We start from the raw sequence: 15,831 nt of genomic DNA on the forward strand, positions 1-15,831 counted from the left end.
AAATGTTTACTAAATTTAAATTTATCTTTTCTCGCTCGCACATTTTCCCCATAAAATGCACCGTATCAACTCAGCCCCCGGTAGATATTTGCCTCATTATTCACCACTAAATATAATAATCTAGTACAATGTAGTAAAATTTAGTACAAATAACAACTAAACGAGGAGGTCAATTTATGATAAATTGCAAAATTCTGACACATTTTGCAGTTACATATTCACAATTGCCGCGGTAGTAGGTTGCAGTTTTAAGGGTCGTTTCGAAGCAAAAACAAAATTGGCAAATTACAAACCAATAGAATCCACAGGCTTAGAAACAAATGTATACAATAACAGAAGTTCGATACATTTTCACCGTTTAAAAGTTGAGTATTTGGCTTCAGAAACACTCCTACCAGCCAGCCCGCTAGACAGCCTTTATTTCACTTTTAACGGGCCAGATGTCAGGCGTCATCTCCTCTGAGTGGAATTGTGAAAGACTGAAAGCAGTTGTTTGCATGTTGACAAATTTTGAATATTTGCTCTCTTTTTTTTTTGTTACATTTATGAATACGAATGATATTAAACAATATGATAATAAAAAATATCATTATCTAAAGGAAGGATTTTAGTGCTTAAAAGCAAAGTATATAATTTATACCATATTTTGTAACTATTTGTATTTTCTGTACTTGGCTACCCTCCCCCACCTAAAATATTTGGGATGTATCAACCACCACCCCCCCTTTCCCCCTTGTGATCGACAACCATGGTCGATAGCTGCGGATTTTGTAGATTTTAGGGGGGGAGTTTCAAAGCAGAATGGAAATGCATTAAGAGAAGTTAGGGAGCTTTATCTGTGTTATGGGGAATAATTTTCGAGTTTCCAAAATGCAAAAATCAGCAAATAAAGGAGTCAAGATACAACAAGGGTCCAAGCTGAATATATATTAAGTTTATCAGTCTCTAATAATAAAGTCCATTATGATTTTCTCTTTTTAGTAAGTATGTATTTTATTCATTCTATTTGAAAATACATATTGCAAAAAATAACAAATCCAATTAATTCATTGGGTGTTTATATGTAAATTCATTGTAATACAGCACTGTGAACAAAATAATGTGTACCCTGATAGCACATGAAGAACTAGAACTACAAAAAATGAACAGGGAAATCATATTGAGATTTAATAACCGATACTCCTCGTCTAGGTTTGGAAGATATTCTAAGTACATATACTATATACTGATACTAAAAATATATGCAATATACTACTGCAATACCAATACTTATACTACTACTAATTATGTTACTACTACTACTAGGTCTACTACTACTACCATAACTACCACTAATACGACTATACGACTGCTATAACTAATATTACTAAAACTACTAATAGTATTACCACTAATACCACCACAATATAACTGCGTGTACTACCACTATTTTGACATGTCTGCTATATATTGCTATTCCTACTGGTGAAAGTGTGGAATCAAAGTAATTACTGATATTTCAAATCATTACTATTTTCTATTAATCACGACAATGACAAAAATTCAGTCACAACTAGTATTTGACATGATTTTAATGCTGGATATGTTGAATTCATCAAGTAATTTTGCATCCGAGGAACTACTATACTTCTTACACTACGAACCCTGTTAAGTATTTGAATATAATTTCTACTCCTGCTAAGATTATAGTCATACAGCGGTGCCCAATCAAACTGGAAATTACTCATAGGTATACATTGTATACAAACGCACAAAGTGACACTTTGCATAAAACACACCCACACAATTATTTTGATGGAGAAATTTGCATAATGAAGAAGCTATAGATATCGTTGGGGTTTGGGGGAGGTTGAAAATGAAAATATTTCTAGCAAAATAACTGTACATGCTGAGTTAATATTCTAAAATTAGATATCCAAATTTGTCATTCCCGATTGATCCAATTTTGTCCTCTGAACTATTCCCATCGTATCCCGAGCCGCATCGTGTAAATTTGCTCTCTCATGTGTGGGGTTAGAATTTCTGATCGAGATGGTATTACTCTCTCTTAATCTACTAGGGCCTACAGACATGGCAGAGGGATTCTTAATAGCGGTTAGAAGTGCCAGTGCTGTCGATGTTATAATAATGACTCGACAATTGCTCATCCTTTCCTCCGAAGCTTTTCATCGTCATCATAGAATTTTCGTAGGCATGGTAGGTGTGGGGAGATCCTTGCTGACTACTAGAAAGGGATGTATCCAAGTATGTATGATTGATATCTGTATAACCATCTCGACTGACTGGGGATTGTTCATCAGGTAGTTCTCCTCCCTTGTCTCTGTCTGGAACCATGTATCCAAACTCATCTACACGTTCATTATCAGGACCAGATGCTGGACAATTAGAGTCTCCCACAGGACTATGGGATGGAGCTAGAAGGTATTCAGGGATAGTTTCATACGGTCTACCAGGAAGAGAATCAGGTTCAGTGGAAGATTCTTGTACTCTTTCTCCCGTAGGTTCTTCGTCTTGCATGATGTGTAGTCTCTCTGACTCGGGACCCTTTGCCGAAATGTCCTAAGAAGAAGAGTTATGGAAAACAAATATCCCGGGCAAATTGATAAAATCACTAAATTCCTCGTAAAAATATTTGGTAAATATCGTCATCATAGATAGTGTGTTTCGTTGCGAAAACACGTAAACACAGACACGTGAACCAAATATAAAATTATGTAGCTTTTCTTTCTCGTTCAATTGTAGTCGGAGATAATGAAAGCATAAGAATAATTTGTGACTGATAAACATTACAGAACCAAGAAAAGATTAACAACAAATGTAATTATTCTCCTTAAACATCGATCTCTTTAATTTCGGGATTCCTTAATTAGCATTTATAAAATTTATTCGTTTCTTTCTTAAACAGTTAAATATTAATATGCCTAAATATTACCAAACTGCAGAGATTTATCAATACTTTCTCCATCAAAATATCTAGAACTTTTTAATTTTAAAGAATGAACTTCTGAATCGTATTAGCGCACGTTATGTATGACAGTCACAGTATCTTCGTTCTAATTTTTACCATACATGTTCCTTTCTAAAACATCAATAATAAAAAAAAATCGAAAAGCAATCAAATTACTGTCCAATTGTAAAAAAAAATGTTTCTTACCGTGTCATTACGCGCTGTCTGTTTCCGTCGTTTATATTTTAAGACCGTGCAGGTAAGAATGACCAGGAGCAAAATGGATGATGATATAATGGCTACCCACTTGAAAATAAGGGTGTCTAATAGTGGACCTAATGGGAAAAATAAATCAAGGATTATTTATTGATAAGGTGAATGTCTGTTTACCAACAAAAGAACATCAAAAAGTACGTAATTGCTGACGCAATCAAGGTTGTTCACAGTTTTATCATATTTAGTGTTTCCATTCTACCGTATTCATCTTTATGTTAGTGAAATTCTAAATCCTCCATTCGCAATGCCGGATTTTCCTTTGACATCCTGACGAAGAAATTGAGGGGGCCCATTCAAATGAAGATCATAAACGTAAATGAATTTGAAATTGTAATATTGGTAATGGCACTGGAGGTGAGTCTATTTTGAAGCTAGAGAATGTACTACAGACACCTGTCTGATCATTGCTAGTATATACCTCAATCTTGACTTTCATTTGGATTAAGAGTTTCTCTCCAAATTTTTTACCTAGATAGGAAGTGTCAAATGTAGATTAGTGTCCCAACGCTATAGAGTTTGATGAGTTACCATTAGATTGCATAACATACAAAAATGCATTCATTGGGAAGTGTAACGTACCCGTTGTAATTATATATGATGAGGTTGATGGAACAGGATCTTCGTGGGTTGTGCTCGCATTTGATGTTGTTGTTGTTGTTGCCACTGATGCTGCTGATGCTGTTGTTGCTGCTGCTACGTTTAAGAATAAAACATATTTTCATGCCAACAACAGATGATGTTCCTTACAAAACAAAAAAAATATTATGTATACTCTTGTTGTTATTGTTGCTGTTTCAAATACTCATTAAACCTCAAATGAAAATTATTTTATCGTATGGTATATAATGAAAGTCGTCACTTGCCTTAATCGAATAAATATTTCATTAACTTTAGTAGCCATCAACCTTTGATGTACACTTCTTACCCTCCGGATGATATACATTCCATGAAATAAAGAAGTACTGACGGTAAGTTATTTAATGTTCTTATTTACTTGACCTATAAATTTTTCATCGCGTAAGAAAGTCAGCCATTTATGTTATAAAGAAATTGGCTTGATGACAAAAATGCACATGGAAAAACATAAGAGCATTGTAAATTGATTTCAACTCAAATTCAAATTTTCAAAACGATAGTCTGATTCGTCGTGCTTTTTGTTTAAAACACAAGACCCTGAAATGATTGTGTATCTCAATAGTGACAAATTTATAGCCAATCATTCAAAATCAGAGAAATTGATAACTGTTTGTGCAGAGTATCGGTGACGGGAAAATCTCAATTTATGTAGTGTCCCATGTTTGAGGTGTAACGTTATTGTTTTAGTGGCCAAAACATGGGGTAGTATGTGCACAGCGGTTTGTAACCGAAAGGAAAAGGCGCTATATCTTACGACCTTTGGGTGAGATTGGATTGAATAGTCTGATTCATCGTGCTTTATGCAATCACATAATAATATCACGACAATATTAGGAACCGATAATTATCTGAGGGGATTCGACATTGGCTTTACAACGTCACCGTTTAACACTGCAAACATTCAAAACGTTTTTTTTTTATATGGTACTTGTTTACACAGAGTCTACACAATTTTAGTGAGCTTTCCCAGGTAACAAGCCAACGTTGGCTCCACGTTGGAAACTTGAAAGTCGTTGGACGTTGGAAAAACTTGATGGATTAACGTTGAATCGACGTTGGAAACTAGTTTGATGGAAAGATGATGGACAATCAACAATGACACGACGTTGCAACGTTGGAAACTTGTTAGTTGGAGAGTTGTTGGACAGTCGACAATGTCACAACGTTGGAAACACGTTTGATTGGATAGTTGTTGAACAGCCAGCAATGGCACAACGTTGGCAACGTTGGAAACTAGTTCGCTGGAAAGTTGTTGAACAACCGACAATGGCACAACGTTGACAAAGTTGGAAACTAGTTTGTTGGAGATTTGTTGGACAGTCGACAATGGCACAACGTTGGAGACTAGTAAGTTGGAGAGTTGTTGACAGCCAGCAAATGCACAACGTTGGCAACGTTGGAAACTAGTTTGCTGGAAAGTTGTTGAACAATCAACAATGACACGACGTTGGCAACGTTGGAAACTTGTTAGTTGGAGAGTTGTTGGACAGTCGACAATGGCAGAACGATGGAAACTAGTAGGTTGGAGATTAGTTGGATAGTCGACGATGACACAAGGTTGGCAACGTTGGAAACTAGTTCGATGGAAAGTTGTTGAACAACCAACTATGGCACAACGTTGTCAAAGCTATAGAAACTAGTTCGATGGAGATTTGTTGGATAGTCGACGATGGCACAACGTTGGAAACTGGTAGATTGGAGATTAGTTAGATAGTATACAATGACACAATGTTGATAAAGCTGGAAACTAGTTAGATGGAAAGTTGTTGAACAACTGACACTGGTACAACGTTGGAAACTGGTAGATTGGAGATCAGTAGGATAGTCGACGATGACACAACGTTGGCAACGTTGGAAAGTTGTTGAACAACAGACAATGGCACAACATTGGAAACTAGTGTGTTGGAGATTTGTTGGACAGCCAACAACGTCACAACGTTGGAAACGCGTGTTTGATTGGATAGGTGTTGAACAGCCAACAAAGGCACAGCGTTGACTATACGTCGGAAACTACTAGTAGTTCGATGGAGAGTTGCTGAACAACCGACAAAGGAACAACGTTGGAAACTATTTTCTTGGAGATTTGTTGGACAGTCGACAATGGCACAACGTTGGCAAAGTTGGAAACTAGTTTGATGGAGAGTTGTTGAACAACGGACAATGGCACAACGTGGAGCGTAATTGGAATAGTTTATTGGAGAGTTGTTGACAGTTAACATTGACACAATGTTGGAAACTATAGTTTGTTGGATATTTGTTTGACAGTCAACATAATATCCCGGCATAATATACCCAGTGTTGAGAACGTTAGAAACTGGTTCATTGAAGAATTGATAATGATATACAGACGACTACTCGCATAATTTCCAATGGGGCCAAGGGGGGGGGGTCGATCAAGTAAGTTTGCTTGTCTATCCATGTCACCCTTGGTATATCCCCCAGCAATAAGGGGAAAATAAATCGAGAGAGAAGGAAAATAATGGGAAGGGAAAGAGGAACTAAAACTAAGTCTAAGGGGAAAACAAAAATAAAGATGGGGTAGAATAGAGAGGCTGCATGCACCGGGGGATGCAAATGTGTCGATTAATATAGAAAATAAAGGAGAAAAACAAGAAAAAAATGTAGTTCAAGACCAGAATTTCCAGAAACGCCCTCGTCCTTTGCAGCTGGCTAGGCCTTTCACAGTAAGTACGAGATATGTCATAGCAGAAGCGGATCTAGAGGGGGGGTTGGGGGGGTTGCAACCCCCCCAAAAAAAAAATCCGGGGACCATTTTTTTAAATCTTATCTTTTTTAGATGCAAGAAAACGCCATTTTCACACACAGATTTTCAAAAATTTTCCCTACTGTGGGAGGGGGGACACCCCCCTCCCACACCCTCCCCCCTCGCTCGCTCCGCTCGCTTGGACTCGGTCGCTACGCTCCCTCGCATACCACCCCAACCCCCCCCCTTTATAAAAAGCTGGATCCGCCCCTGCATAGGCCTAACGTCACATAACTAGAAGAAATTGAAGAAGGAAATACAAGCATCAAATGTGCCTTTTTAAAAATACCATACTATTCTAATGCGCAAAATTAGTCGCGACGTCGGACTCCTTCTGTCATGTCTGTGTAGTCTGCTTCCTTCAATTTTGAACTTGAAGAATCTGGCAGAATTTGGACTGGATATTACAATTAAATTCCAGAATATCTAGTGATCTGGAACAGTACTTATAAGCTGCATATTTAGGACCTACAATCTACAGTGGAATTTTCTTTGCACTTGCAGATAATCGGTAACTGCAACCATTGATCCCCTCCGAAAGATCCCGGACTCCGGAGTCAGCTTCTGTGCGCGTACAGTCCGACGCTATTATATTCGTGTAAGTAGTACTTAACACCAGTCACTGCACAGTATAACATATGGCAGTGTATCCTTTTAGTATTACCGGACACCTTTATTTCAGTGTTTTAAAAATGACAACTAGAGGAAATACAATCAAGAAATATTTGCACTTGCTATTCCAAAAATTATGAATATGATAAAATTATTTTATATTTAGGCCTACCAACCGTTTTCTTTGCATCGCAATTGTCGCATACCCCTCCACGAAAAACAGTTATTTTCGCGCGCGACAAATTTCATCATGATTCCGGACGCGCGCCGGACGGGTAAAGATATTCTTCATTATAATGATGTAAGAAAGAATTTGTGTGAATTTTTCTTCATATATCATATCATACATAAATTCTAAGCTTATGTTTTTTTTTTCACATCAAATCTGAGCAGATGTTGGTAATAAATTCGTGTTTGATAAATTTTATTTTGACTTCTTAGCTGCATGTTCCATGGCACTGTCCAATACTATGCTCGTTTGTATCGTAACGCTCATCAAGTTTGATGAGCTGTCGATAGACGGCTCTAGTCACGGTAAACCTCACGCATGGTATACATCGAGTCTAGCCGTCGACGATTAACCACAATACACCACACTTCATCATTCGATCAAAGGAGCGGACGAGACTGATATTCGGCAAAATCAGGCCCATTTTTTCATCAGAAAATATATCAATTGTTAATGCAAAACTACCTTATGATATTTTAATCATTTTCTGTCATTTTAGAGATAAATAAGGTAAAAGTTGGATTTTTTCGCCTTGTTTTAGCAATCTTGTTCTATGTATTGCTCTGTGAAATTGAATTGCGGAAGTCTTACGGTACGAAATTGTTTTCGTACGCAGTACTATGCGCGTCCGGAATCATGATAGTGTCCGGTAATACAATACGTAACTATACTAACTAACCTCGTAATTAGCTTGTGTGAGTGACTAATACTAACCTCGCATTACGTGTGAGTGGGAACGAGTATGCGATACCAAGGGCAAGGCAACAGTCATTGGGTGATTTCAATAATTTCAAGTACAGTGTTGAAATCTGGTGTTGTTGTTGTGACAACACCATACTTGAATCAGGCTGGTGTTGAGATTGACCTCGGAAAATATGGTGTATTTCCGGCAGTTTGTGTTGAAGGCTGGTGTTGATTGTCATCTGCTGAACCCAACACTGCACTGTGGCTGCATGGTGTTGATGATCTACATGCAATTTCCCCATTCAGCAACACCGACCCCCAGGGATTGGTGTTGATGAACTGTAGCTCACGAACAGGGGGTGAACACGACGAACCATCTCCGTAAAATTATCTTTTACATTTAAGATTAGAGCAAATCATTAGAGTTTTAATACATTTCAATGAAAAATAATATTACGCTTGGTGTTGGAGCTCAGTTCAGCGGCCCTTTCACACTCTCAACACCGTACACCGTACTTGAAATCACCCAATGACTTGCTACCTGGCATTCCTGCCTTATTTATCATACGCTGCCTTGAATTGACCTGGTCGGTCCTGCCTGGCCTAGCCTGGACCGAGTGTTTTCCAACTGCAGTCAAACCTGTAGTTGCTATGTGAGGTATGCTACACTTGACGCTGATGAAATATCATTCAATAGTTATGGCACGAGCGAGACTAGGCAATGGCCATGCATATTGAGATATCAGTTGACTTCTATCTTAATCAAAAAGAGGCACTCTTTAGTTACAGTAGGCAGTAGCTACATTACTCTGAGTGAGGCCAAGCTACGCGACCTCCTTTTTAGATTTTGTAAGTACTGAGAGACTGCAATTACACATGTGAGTTTTTGTGATGATTACTGACGTTGCAATTGGCATTGCATACCGAGTCATTAAACAATTGTAGAAAGAAACAGATATTGCAACTCGCAAGAAAATGTAATACATCTTAATTCTTATTACATATGCATATGTTTTTTTGGTATTAGTCTTGTTTGAGAAAAAGAGGATGTCAAAAAAGTTTGAATGCTACAAAGGCCTCAATAAATATCACACGTAATTCTCTTGATTCCTCTTAATTGTACAAGCATTGCTTTTTAGTGGGTCCCTCCATTTCCATCTTAATTTAATTTCTATTGAAAAATAGTATACTTATTCAAAACCTACAATGTGTTGCCCAAATTGTCTAAGTGTTTTTTTTTTTTTTTTTTTTTTTCACAACATATGTATCATTATTTTCTTTTTTTTCAACGTATACAAATATTTATGTTTATATATGGTATACAATTCATGTATGTACAATTGATGGAAGTGAAATAAATAAATTTGAATTTGAATTTGAATTATGTGAAGAGACTTGTAACAGAAAGAATGAAAAGAAATGAATAGCTGTAATAATAGTTGTAATGTTTTTTTATAGAATCATGAACAGGTTACAGATGATGATGGCACAGTGTTGAAAACTGTTTGATGGAGATGGCGCATCGTTGGATTTGTTTAAAATTAGACCAACAAAGAATCAATGTTACAAGAACATTTAACCGATATTAGACAAACATTGAATCAACGTTTACGCCGACGTTGGACTAAGATTGGACTAAAGTTGAATCAACTTTCCATCAACATTGGACCAACATTATACCAACGTTGGATCAACGTCACCCAACGTTGGACCAACATTGGACCAACGCTGCCATACCTGCCTCATCTGGACAAAATGATTATGCACTCATGAATATTCATTACATCAGTAAATGACCAAAATTTTAGGTAATATTGCTATAATAATGAGAGTATTTATGTTTATTCAATATTTCCACCATGAAAAGTTTCAGAAAAGTATGTGGCTCCTTTACCATATCATTTATAATCAAAACATATTATTCTAAGTGAAATTTTCAAGGTTAAGTGTGGAAAATGATATTAACTGTATTCTGCCAAGTATAGCAAAGTTGCTCTATATATAGGAGTCAATGACAGGATACAGTGGATAGGTGTAGGATGATAGGAATAGGATATAGGACTAGGATGTAGGATTTTAGGATAGGATAAGACATGATGATAAAGATTAGAGTGTAGAGTTGTAATGGTGGACTTCACCTTGAAACCAATTAATGTTTTGTTAATTACTGCCATACGTTGGAATAACGTTGGAGCAATGTTGGAGCAACGTTGTGACAACGTTGTAACAATGTTGGAGCAATGTTGCCAGACAACGTTGGAGCATTGTTGCTGGACAGCGTTGAACCAACGTTGTAAACATAGTTGGACTGACGATGTATGCACGTGCACGTCCATCGCTGCTTCAACGTTGCCCATCAACGTTGCAGCAACGCTGTTATTGATGACTCAGCCGACATTATACCAACGTTGGAGCATTGATGGTGGACAACGTTGAACTGACGTTGGAGATGTTGTTGGTCTGACGATGTATGGACGTGCACTTCTATCGATGATGCAACGTTGCTTACCAACGTTGTAGCAATGTTGTATTTGACTATTTAGCCAACATTGGATCAACGTTGCCAGACAACGTTGAAACATTGTTGCTGGACACCGTTGAACTGACGTTGGAAATGTTGTTGGTCTGACGATGTATGCGCGTGCACTTCTATCGATGATGCAACGTTTGCCTGCCAACGTTGAGGCAACGTTGGGAAAAAATTTCCCAACGTTGATCCAACGTTGGTCCAACGCTGTATTGTTACCTGGGTTGTAATTTGCATTTGCTTTTCAATTGTGACAGAGTCGTTAAAAATTCCTTGATATGCGAATCTAGAGAAAATTTCGTTATGAACAACATATTTTCCATAATTCAGATGGGTAATAATTATCATTGTTATATTCATCATTATGTATATAAACTACCTAAGTAATTGAGAGATACGATCGCTTGACACGAAATGGTATAAGAGCAAAAACTTTGAATTATTCCATCAAACATGAAATATTGTATTTAATACCTTTCTTTTCGACAAACCATGCATTCCATCACTGCATTATAGTTGTTTTCTATATATGTATGCAACTAGTACAGCAAAAGCAAGTCATCGAAAATGGTGGTGGTATTAAACAGTTTGCTATTGAAAAGCAAACGTTTTACCGACATTCTAAACAAATAACATGAATAAAGCTAAGTTTAACCCTAGACTTGATGAGGATTTTACTACACTTCTGTGGAATGTAATGTACCAATTAATTTATTAAAATAATCGTTTTTTTTCCTTTTCTTCTCATTTCACAACACAAGTATTCGTTTTACGATTTTTTCAGCAGGTTTAAAATAATTTCTACTCAGTGAATGAGTCGACAACTACACGCCATAAAGTTAACCAAGGGTTTACTAAACATAAGTATTAGAATACCATTTGTTATCTACATATATCATAAAATTTTAATTAGTATACATAAGCAAGAAACATTGTCATTAACCTGGTTTCTTAGCAGCTCGTAATTGGATCCAGAACCCTGATTTTGTTGTGCTAAAATCAGTGGTAAAGATCATGGTGATTGAATTGGTAGATGATATGAAGTCTCGTGATTCTAGGACCTCATTCTCCCATAATCCTGTCCAATCGCGCCATTTTGATCCTTGATTTGAAAAGCTATCAACACCATCGCATATGTACACGTGGTCGTGCCCGGTTTCGACATCGAATGATCTTACAATAACTTCAATGACGTAGCCTTCATGGGTTCGGATATCCCATAGACGATAGTAGTTGTTTGGGTAGTTTGACGGATTATTCATTGACCTGATCGATATCGTTCCACCTTCATTTACTTCAGTTATATCTGGTGGAAAATGGAAATAAGAACATGACATTGATCAAAGTAAGGAAACATGTTGCACGTTTTTACTTTCTAGCTCAATGATATATCTAGAACAAATTATCGTCAGCTTTCTAGACATTAATGTAAGGTATTTACAAAGTTACAATATGTCTTTTAATCATCTATCTATATATGTTATGTTTATCGTCACAGACAAGACAGAATAACCAGCTATGACAAGACAATAAGACCTCTTTGGAGTTTGTAATAACTCGTTATAAATAGTCATATCAAAAATAGATTCAAATTGGTAAATCGTTATTTTTATTCAAGCAATGTACCCAATTGAAATTCAAAGCATTAGCAATTTAGCTTTGTAAAAAGTATGCAAATGATTACCGATTTATTTACCTGACATATTGGTACACGAGACGGTTACATTGAAATTCAGTTTCCTTTGGATTCGGGAAAATGTAACACTTATCCATGCTGAATTGCTTACTGATGTCACAACACTTGGTGAATCTGACCCACTAAAGCTTGCTAACCCAGTGTAAGTTAATGGGTCCTCAAAAAGCACACCAGCTCCATCTTTTTCAGTCCCTTCACCGATGCTCATGAAAACAAAGCCGGCTTCAAAATCAAAATCTGAAGTGGAGAATCTAATTCTATGGCGAGAAGTTGTGTTGAAAATCAAAACGAAGTCTTCTTCAACTTTCCCGTCTATATCAACTGATGAAATATTGTACTGCTCATCGCCTGTAAGCCAAACATTAGCTATGAAAGAAGAATGAAATAATTGTGGATATTAAAACATTCCCTATACACATACTGTATTAAGAATGAATTTTGTAGGAATACAAATTGATAGAAATGCACAGTGCGATATGAAATCTTTCTCTTATGAGAACTCATCAATTCTCCTCTAACGTCGAAAATATCTGTCTTTCATACAATATATTCTGTTCATCCCAGCCAATACCACATTTTTACATTCATACTTCTTCCCTTTTACCAACATTTTATAGCTCTTTCACAGATGGAAACCGACACAGAATACTGCAGGATTATCGTTATACTACAATTATATGATATTAAAAACTGCATCAACAACGCAAAATACACGCAAACATATTAGACGTTGCTGCACTATGATGTGTAATACGAACGAGCTTAGTTTTCAAGAGTCTATACATCGTTAATATAAACCTTTTCAATAATATGGTTTTATTGCTTTACTCTATGTTCTATCCGTAAGATAGACACGGAAGATTCGTAGCAGAGAGCAATCAAGTATCAATGTATTTGAACGCTATACACTCTTAAAATGTTGGGCATCATACTGTCCACACAACAATGGGTTAAAAAAAATATCCAACTCTGGGTAGTTTTTAACCAACATTGTGTAATTTTCACCCAAAGCACACATTATTGGTTTAAAACTACCCAGAATTGGATAAAGTTTTAACCAATTGTGGACAGTATGTTACCCAACATTTTTAAGAGTGTAGAAGGGAAATAAGAAATTCATAAATTTCGCGGTGACATAGTGAATGGGGTAAATGAACGTGCAATACTAGTCTATTAAGTAATCTTCAATAATCAGATTTAGTTTGGTATGCCTAAAATGGATATATTACTCTTCCTTCGCAATGTTTATTAAATAGCATGTCTCTCACACGAGGCAAACTTCCGACTATGTAAAACATACCAAGTTCTTTTATTATTTTTATTAGGAATTCAGGAGGTATACTTATTATTGTACTTACATGACCCTGCGGCACACATTTTAAGGAGAAGCATAAGACCCCCAAAACAATAGATGCAAAAACTAATTCCACGGACAGAATTCATGGCTAACAACTCTGCCAGGCAATGTTTCCTAAATGACAGTAAATACGGGGCTAAACACTAAACATCAAGCTGGTTCTTGATATCCTGGTGAATAACAGAAGCGAGTGACGCAATATCTTTCGCTTTCATACATGATTGTCAAGCAAGTAATTATACCAGTATACTCTTACGCAAGCAATTATACCAGTACACGTTGTTATATTTAGTCTGAAGTAAGGTGGAAAGTGGGGAACGCAAAACAGATTGCCTTAAACTGATAGTTGATATTATTTTCAATATCACCAACATCATTATTACTCTATACTATTACTATTATCATTACTATTGCAGTTTTTATTCTTAGTAACCGTCGCGTCGTATCCAAACGTTATCACCTTGCCGAATGTTTTAGTATATTAGCACGTACACAGTGACGGACTTAACTAGCTTTGCTATTGACAGTTTCTGAAGGGTTAGCGTGTTCTCTCTTACCAAGACCTAACTCTGAACATGGTTATATTATTTATGAAGGAGTATAGAATCCATCACTTAACAGACTTTGTTTAATTTTCCAAAAATTGAAAAAAGCTCCTTTTTTTCCCTGTCAGAGGAGGAGAACAATTGAAAGAAGATCACGTGATAAGAAGAAGTTTGCTATTTTTTTCTCGCCACCGAAAACAGTCACGTTTAATGTTTAGGGATAGCGAGAATACACACGCTGTCTAATGATGGCGCACTTCCTTGTTGTTAAATTCCGTATAGACCAGCTTTTGAATATGTTTTTTTATTCCATCGAAGTAGCATTTAAGCCAGGAAGCACCCATCACCTCAGGGATACGATTTACCATCCTGACACTCTCTATAAAGAAAAATCAGCCACTGAACAATTAATAACAACGATTCACTTCCGGAATGTATATTTAATCGATGGTTCAAAATTTATTAGCATTTAATTTTTTTTTAAATCAATTTTAATGAAAAATATCTATGCTGTGTTTAATTGGTCGAGCATGAGCTGAATACAATCGTTAATGATATTTCGTTGTTTGGCAATTATGAAACCCTTCATTATTTTGGAATCCTTTGAAGTGATTCGTTGAATTGTTCGAGTTAAAAGCAATCAGTAACTTTATCCTGGATTCAAAATCCAAATACTGATTCACCAGATAATTCATTCATTATGGCAATTCTTTAGATCAGACTAGAATAGCCATCGCTTTAACAACCAAGTAGTCAGCAATTTATCAAGATATAAACGATGGCGTGATATGGGTACCATATACCATTTCGACTTTTCTCCGGCAGGTAAAGTCTCCATGTATCGGATGTCGTCGTGCTGGGAGCACTTATGCAAGGCGAATGACAAGCCTCGATTATTGGTAACATCTTCAGATAGATAATAATAACTTCAATTTCGTATAAAAAGGTTTGTAAAATCGTTATTTATACGACGGAGAGATACGGTTTACCTCTCATATCATAGATAATAATGCTTCATACTTTTTACAAAAATAATTCATGCATTTGGCAGGTATATTATATTCTTTTTTATCAAATCACAAATTCAATTCTCGGGTACTTCAGCTTTTTTTCATTATGCAACCTCTCTCCCTCTCATTCTCTCATCTCTCAATCGTTTCCTATCATATTTCTATGACACTCCCTTGCCATATTCTCCCCCCCCCCACCTCCCTCCTCCCCCTCCCCCTCTCTCTCTCTTGCACTAATTCAGACATACAGTATATGGAACTGCTTTTGAAGACAATCATGACAATCAAATTGCTCAACGCTGAATATTGCTGTAAAGTCTATGACGCCCTCTTTCGTGATGCTTTAGAGGTAACTTCTGCAGATCCATACATGGTTTTAGGCAGCTGCCCCTCGCCCATTTTCAAACAAGGGAATTTTCTGTTGAATCTTGTTGTATTGTTTATCATCGTAATTTTTGTTGAATTCCCTTAAATATATATCCGATTGACTCTTCTGCACTCCTAAATGTTTACTAAATTTAAATTTATCTTTTCTCGCTCGCACATTT

The 15,831-nt window shown here is 36.5% G+C and overlaps 1 protein-coding gene across 1 annotated transcript; it reads right to left on the bottom strand.

Annotated features, from left to right (window-relative positions):
- Nucleotides 1-913: 913 nt before the first annotated feature.
- LOC135155651 (uncharacterized) lies at nucleotides 914-13,849 on the bottom strand. Its single transcript, XM_064105388.1, has 6 exons — nucleotides 13,730-13,849; nucleotides 12,372-12,737; nucleotides 11,619-11,981; nucleotides 3,803-3,916; nucleotides 3,155-3,282; nucleotides 914-2,559 (listed from the first exon to the last, which is right to left on the bottom strand). The coding sequence occupies exons 1-6, from the start codon at nucleotides 13,812-13,814 to the stop codon at nucleotides 2,086-2,088; spliced, it is 1,530 nt and encodes a 509-aa protein (XP_063961458.1). The 5' UTR covers nucleotides 13,815-13,849; the 3' UTR covers nucleotides 914-2,085.
- Between the last annotated feature and the right edge of the window lie 1,982 nt (nucleotides 13,850-15,831).

This window comes from Lytechinus pictus, chromosome 1, assembly GCF_037042905.1.
Source record: "Lytechinus pictus isolate F3 Inbred chromosome 1, Lp3.0, whole genome shotgun sequence".
NCBI classification, from domain to species: Eukaryota; Metazoa; Echinodermata; class Echinoidea; order Temnopleuroida; family Toxopneustidae; genus Lytechinus; species Lytechinus pictus.

Coding starts and splice junctions, on each gene's coding strand:
- LOC135155651 (XM_064105388.1), bottom strand. CDS start 13,814: ATGAATTCTGTCCGTGGAATTAGTTTTTGCATCTATTGTTTTGGGGGT. Junction 12,738..13,729: donor AATGTGTGCCGCAGGGTCAT/GTAAGTACAATA, acceptor CTTCTTTCATAG/CTAATGTTTGGCTTACAGGC. Junction 2,560..3,154: donor AGACAGCGCGTAATGACACG/GTAAGAAACATT, acceptor TCTTCTTCTTAG/GACATTTCGGCAAAGGGTCC.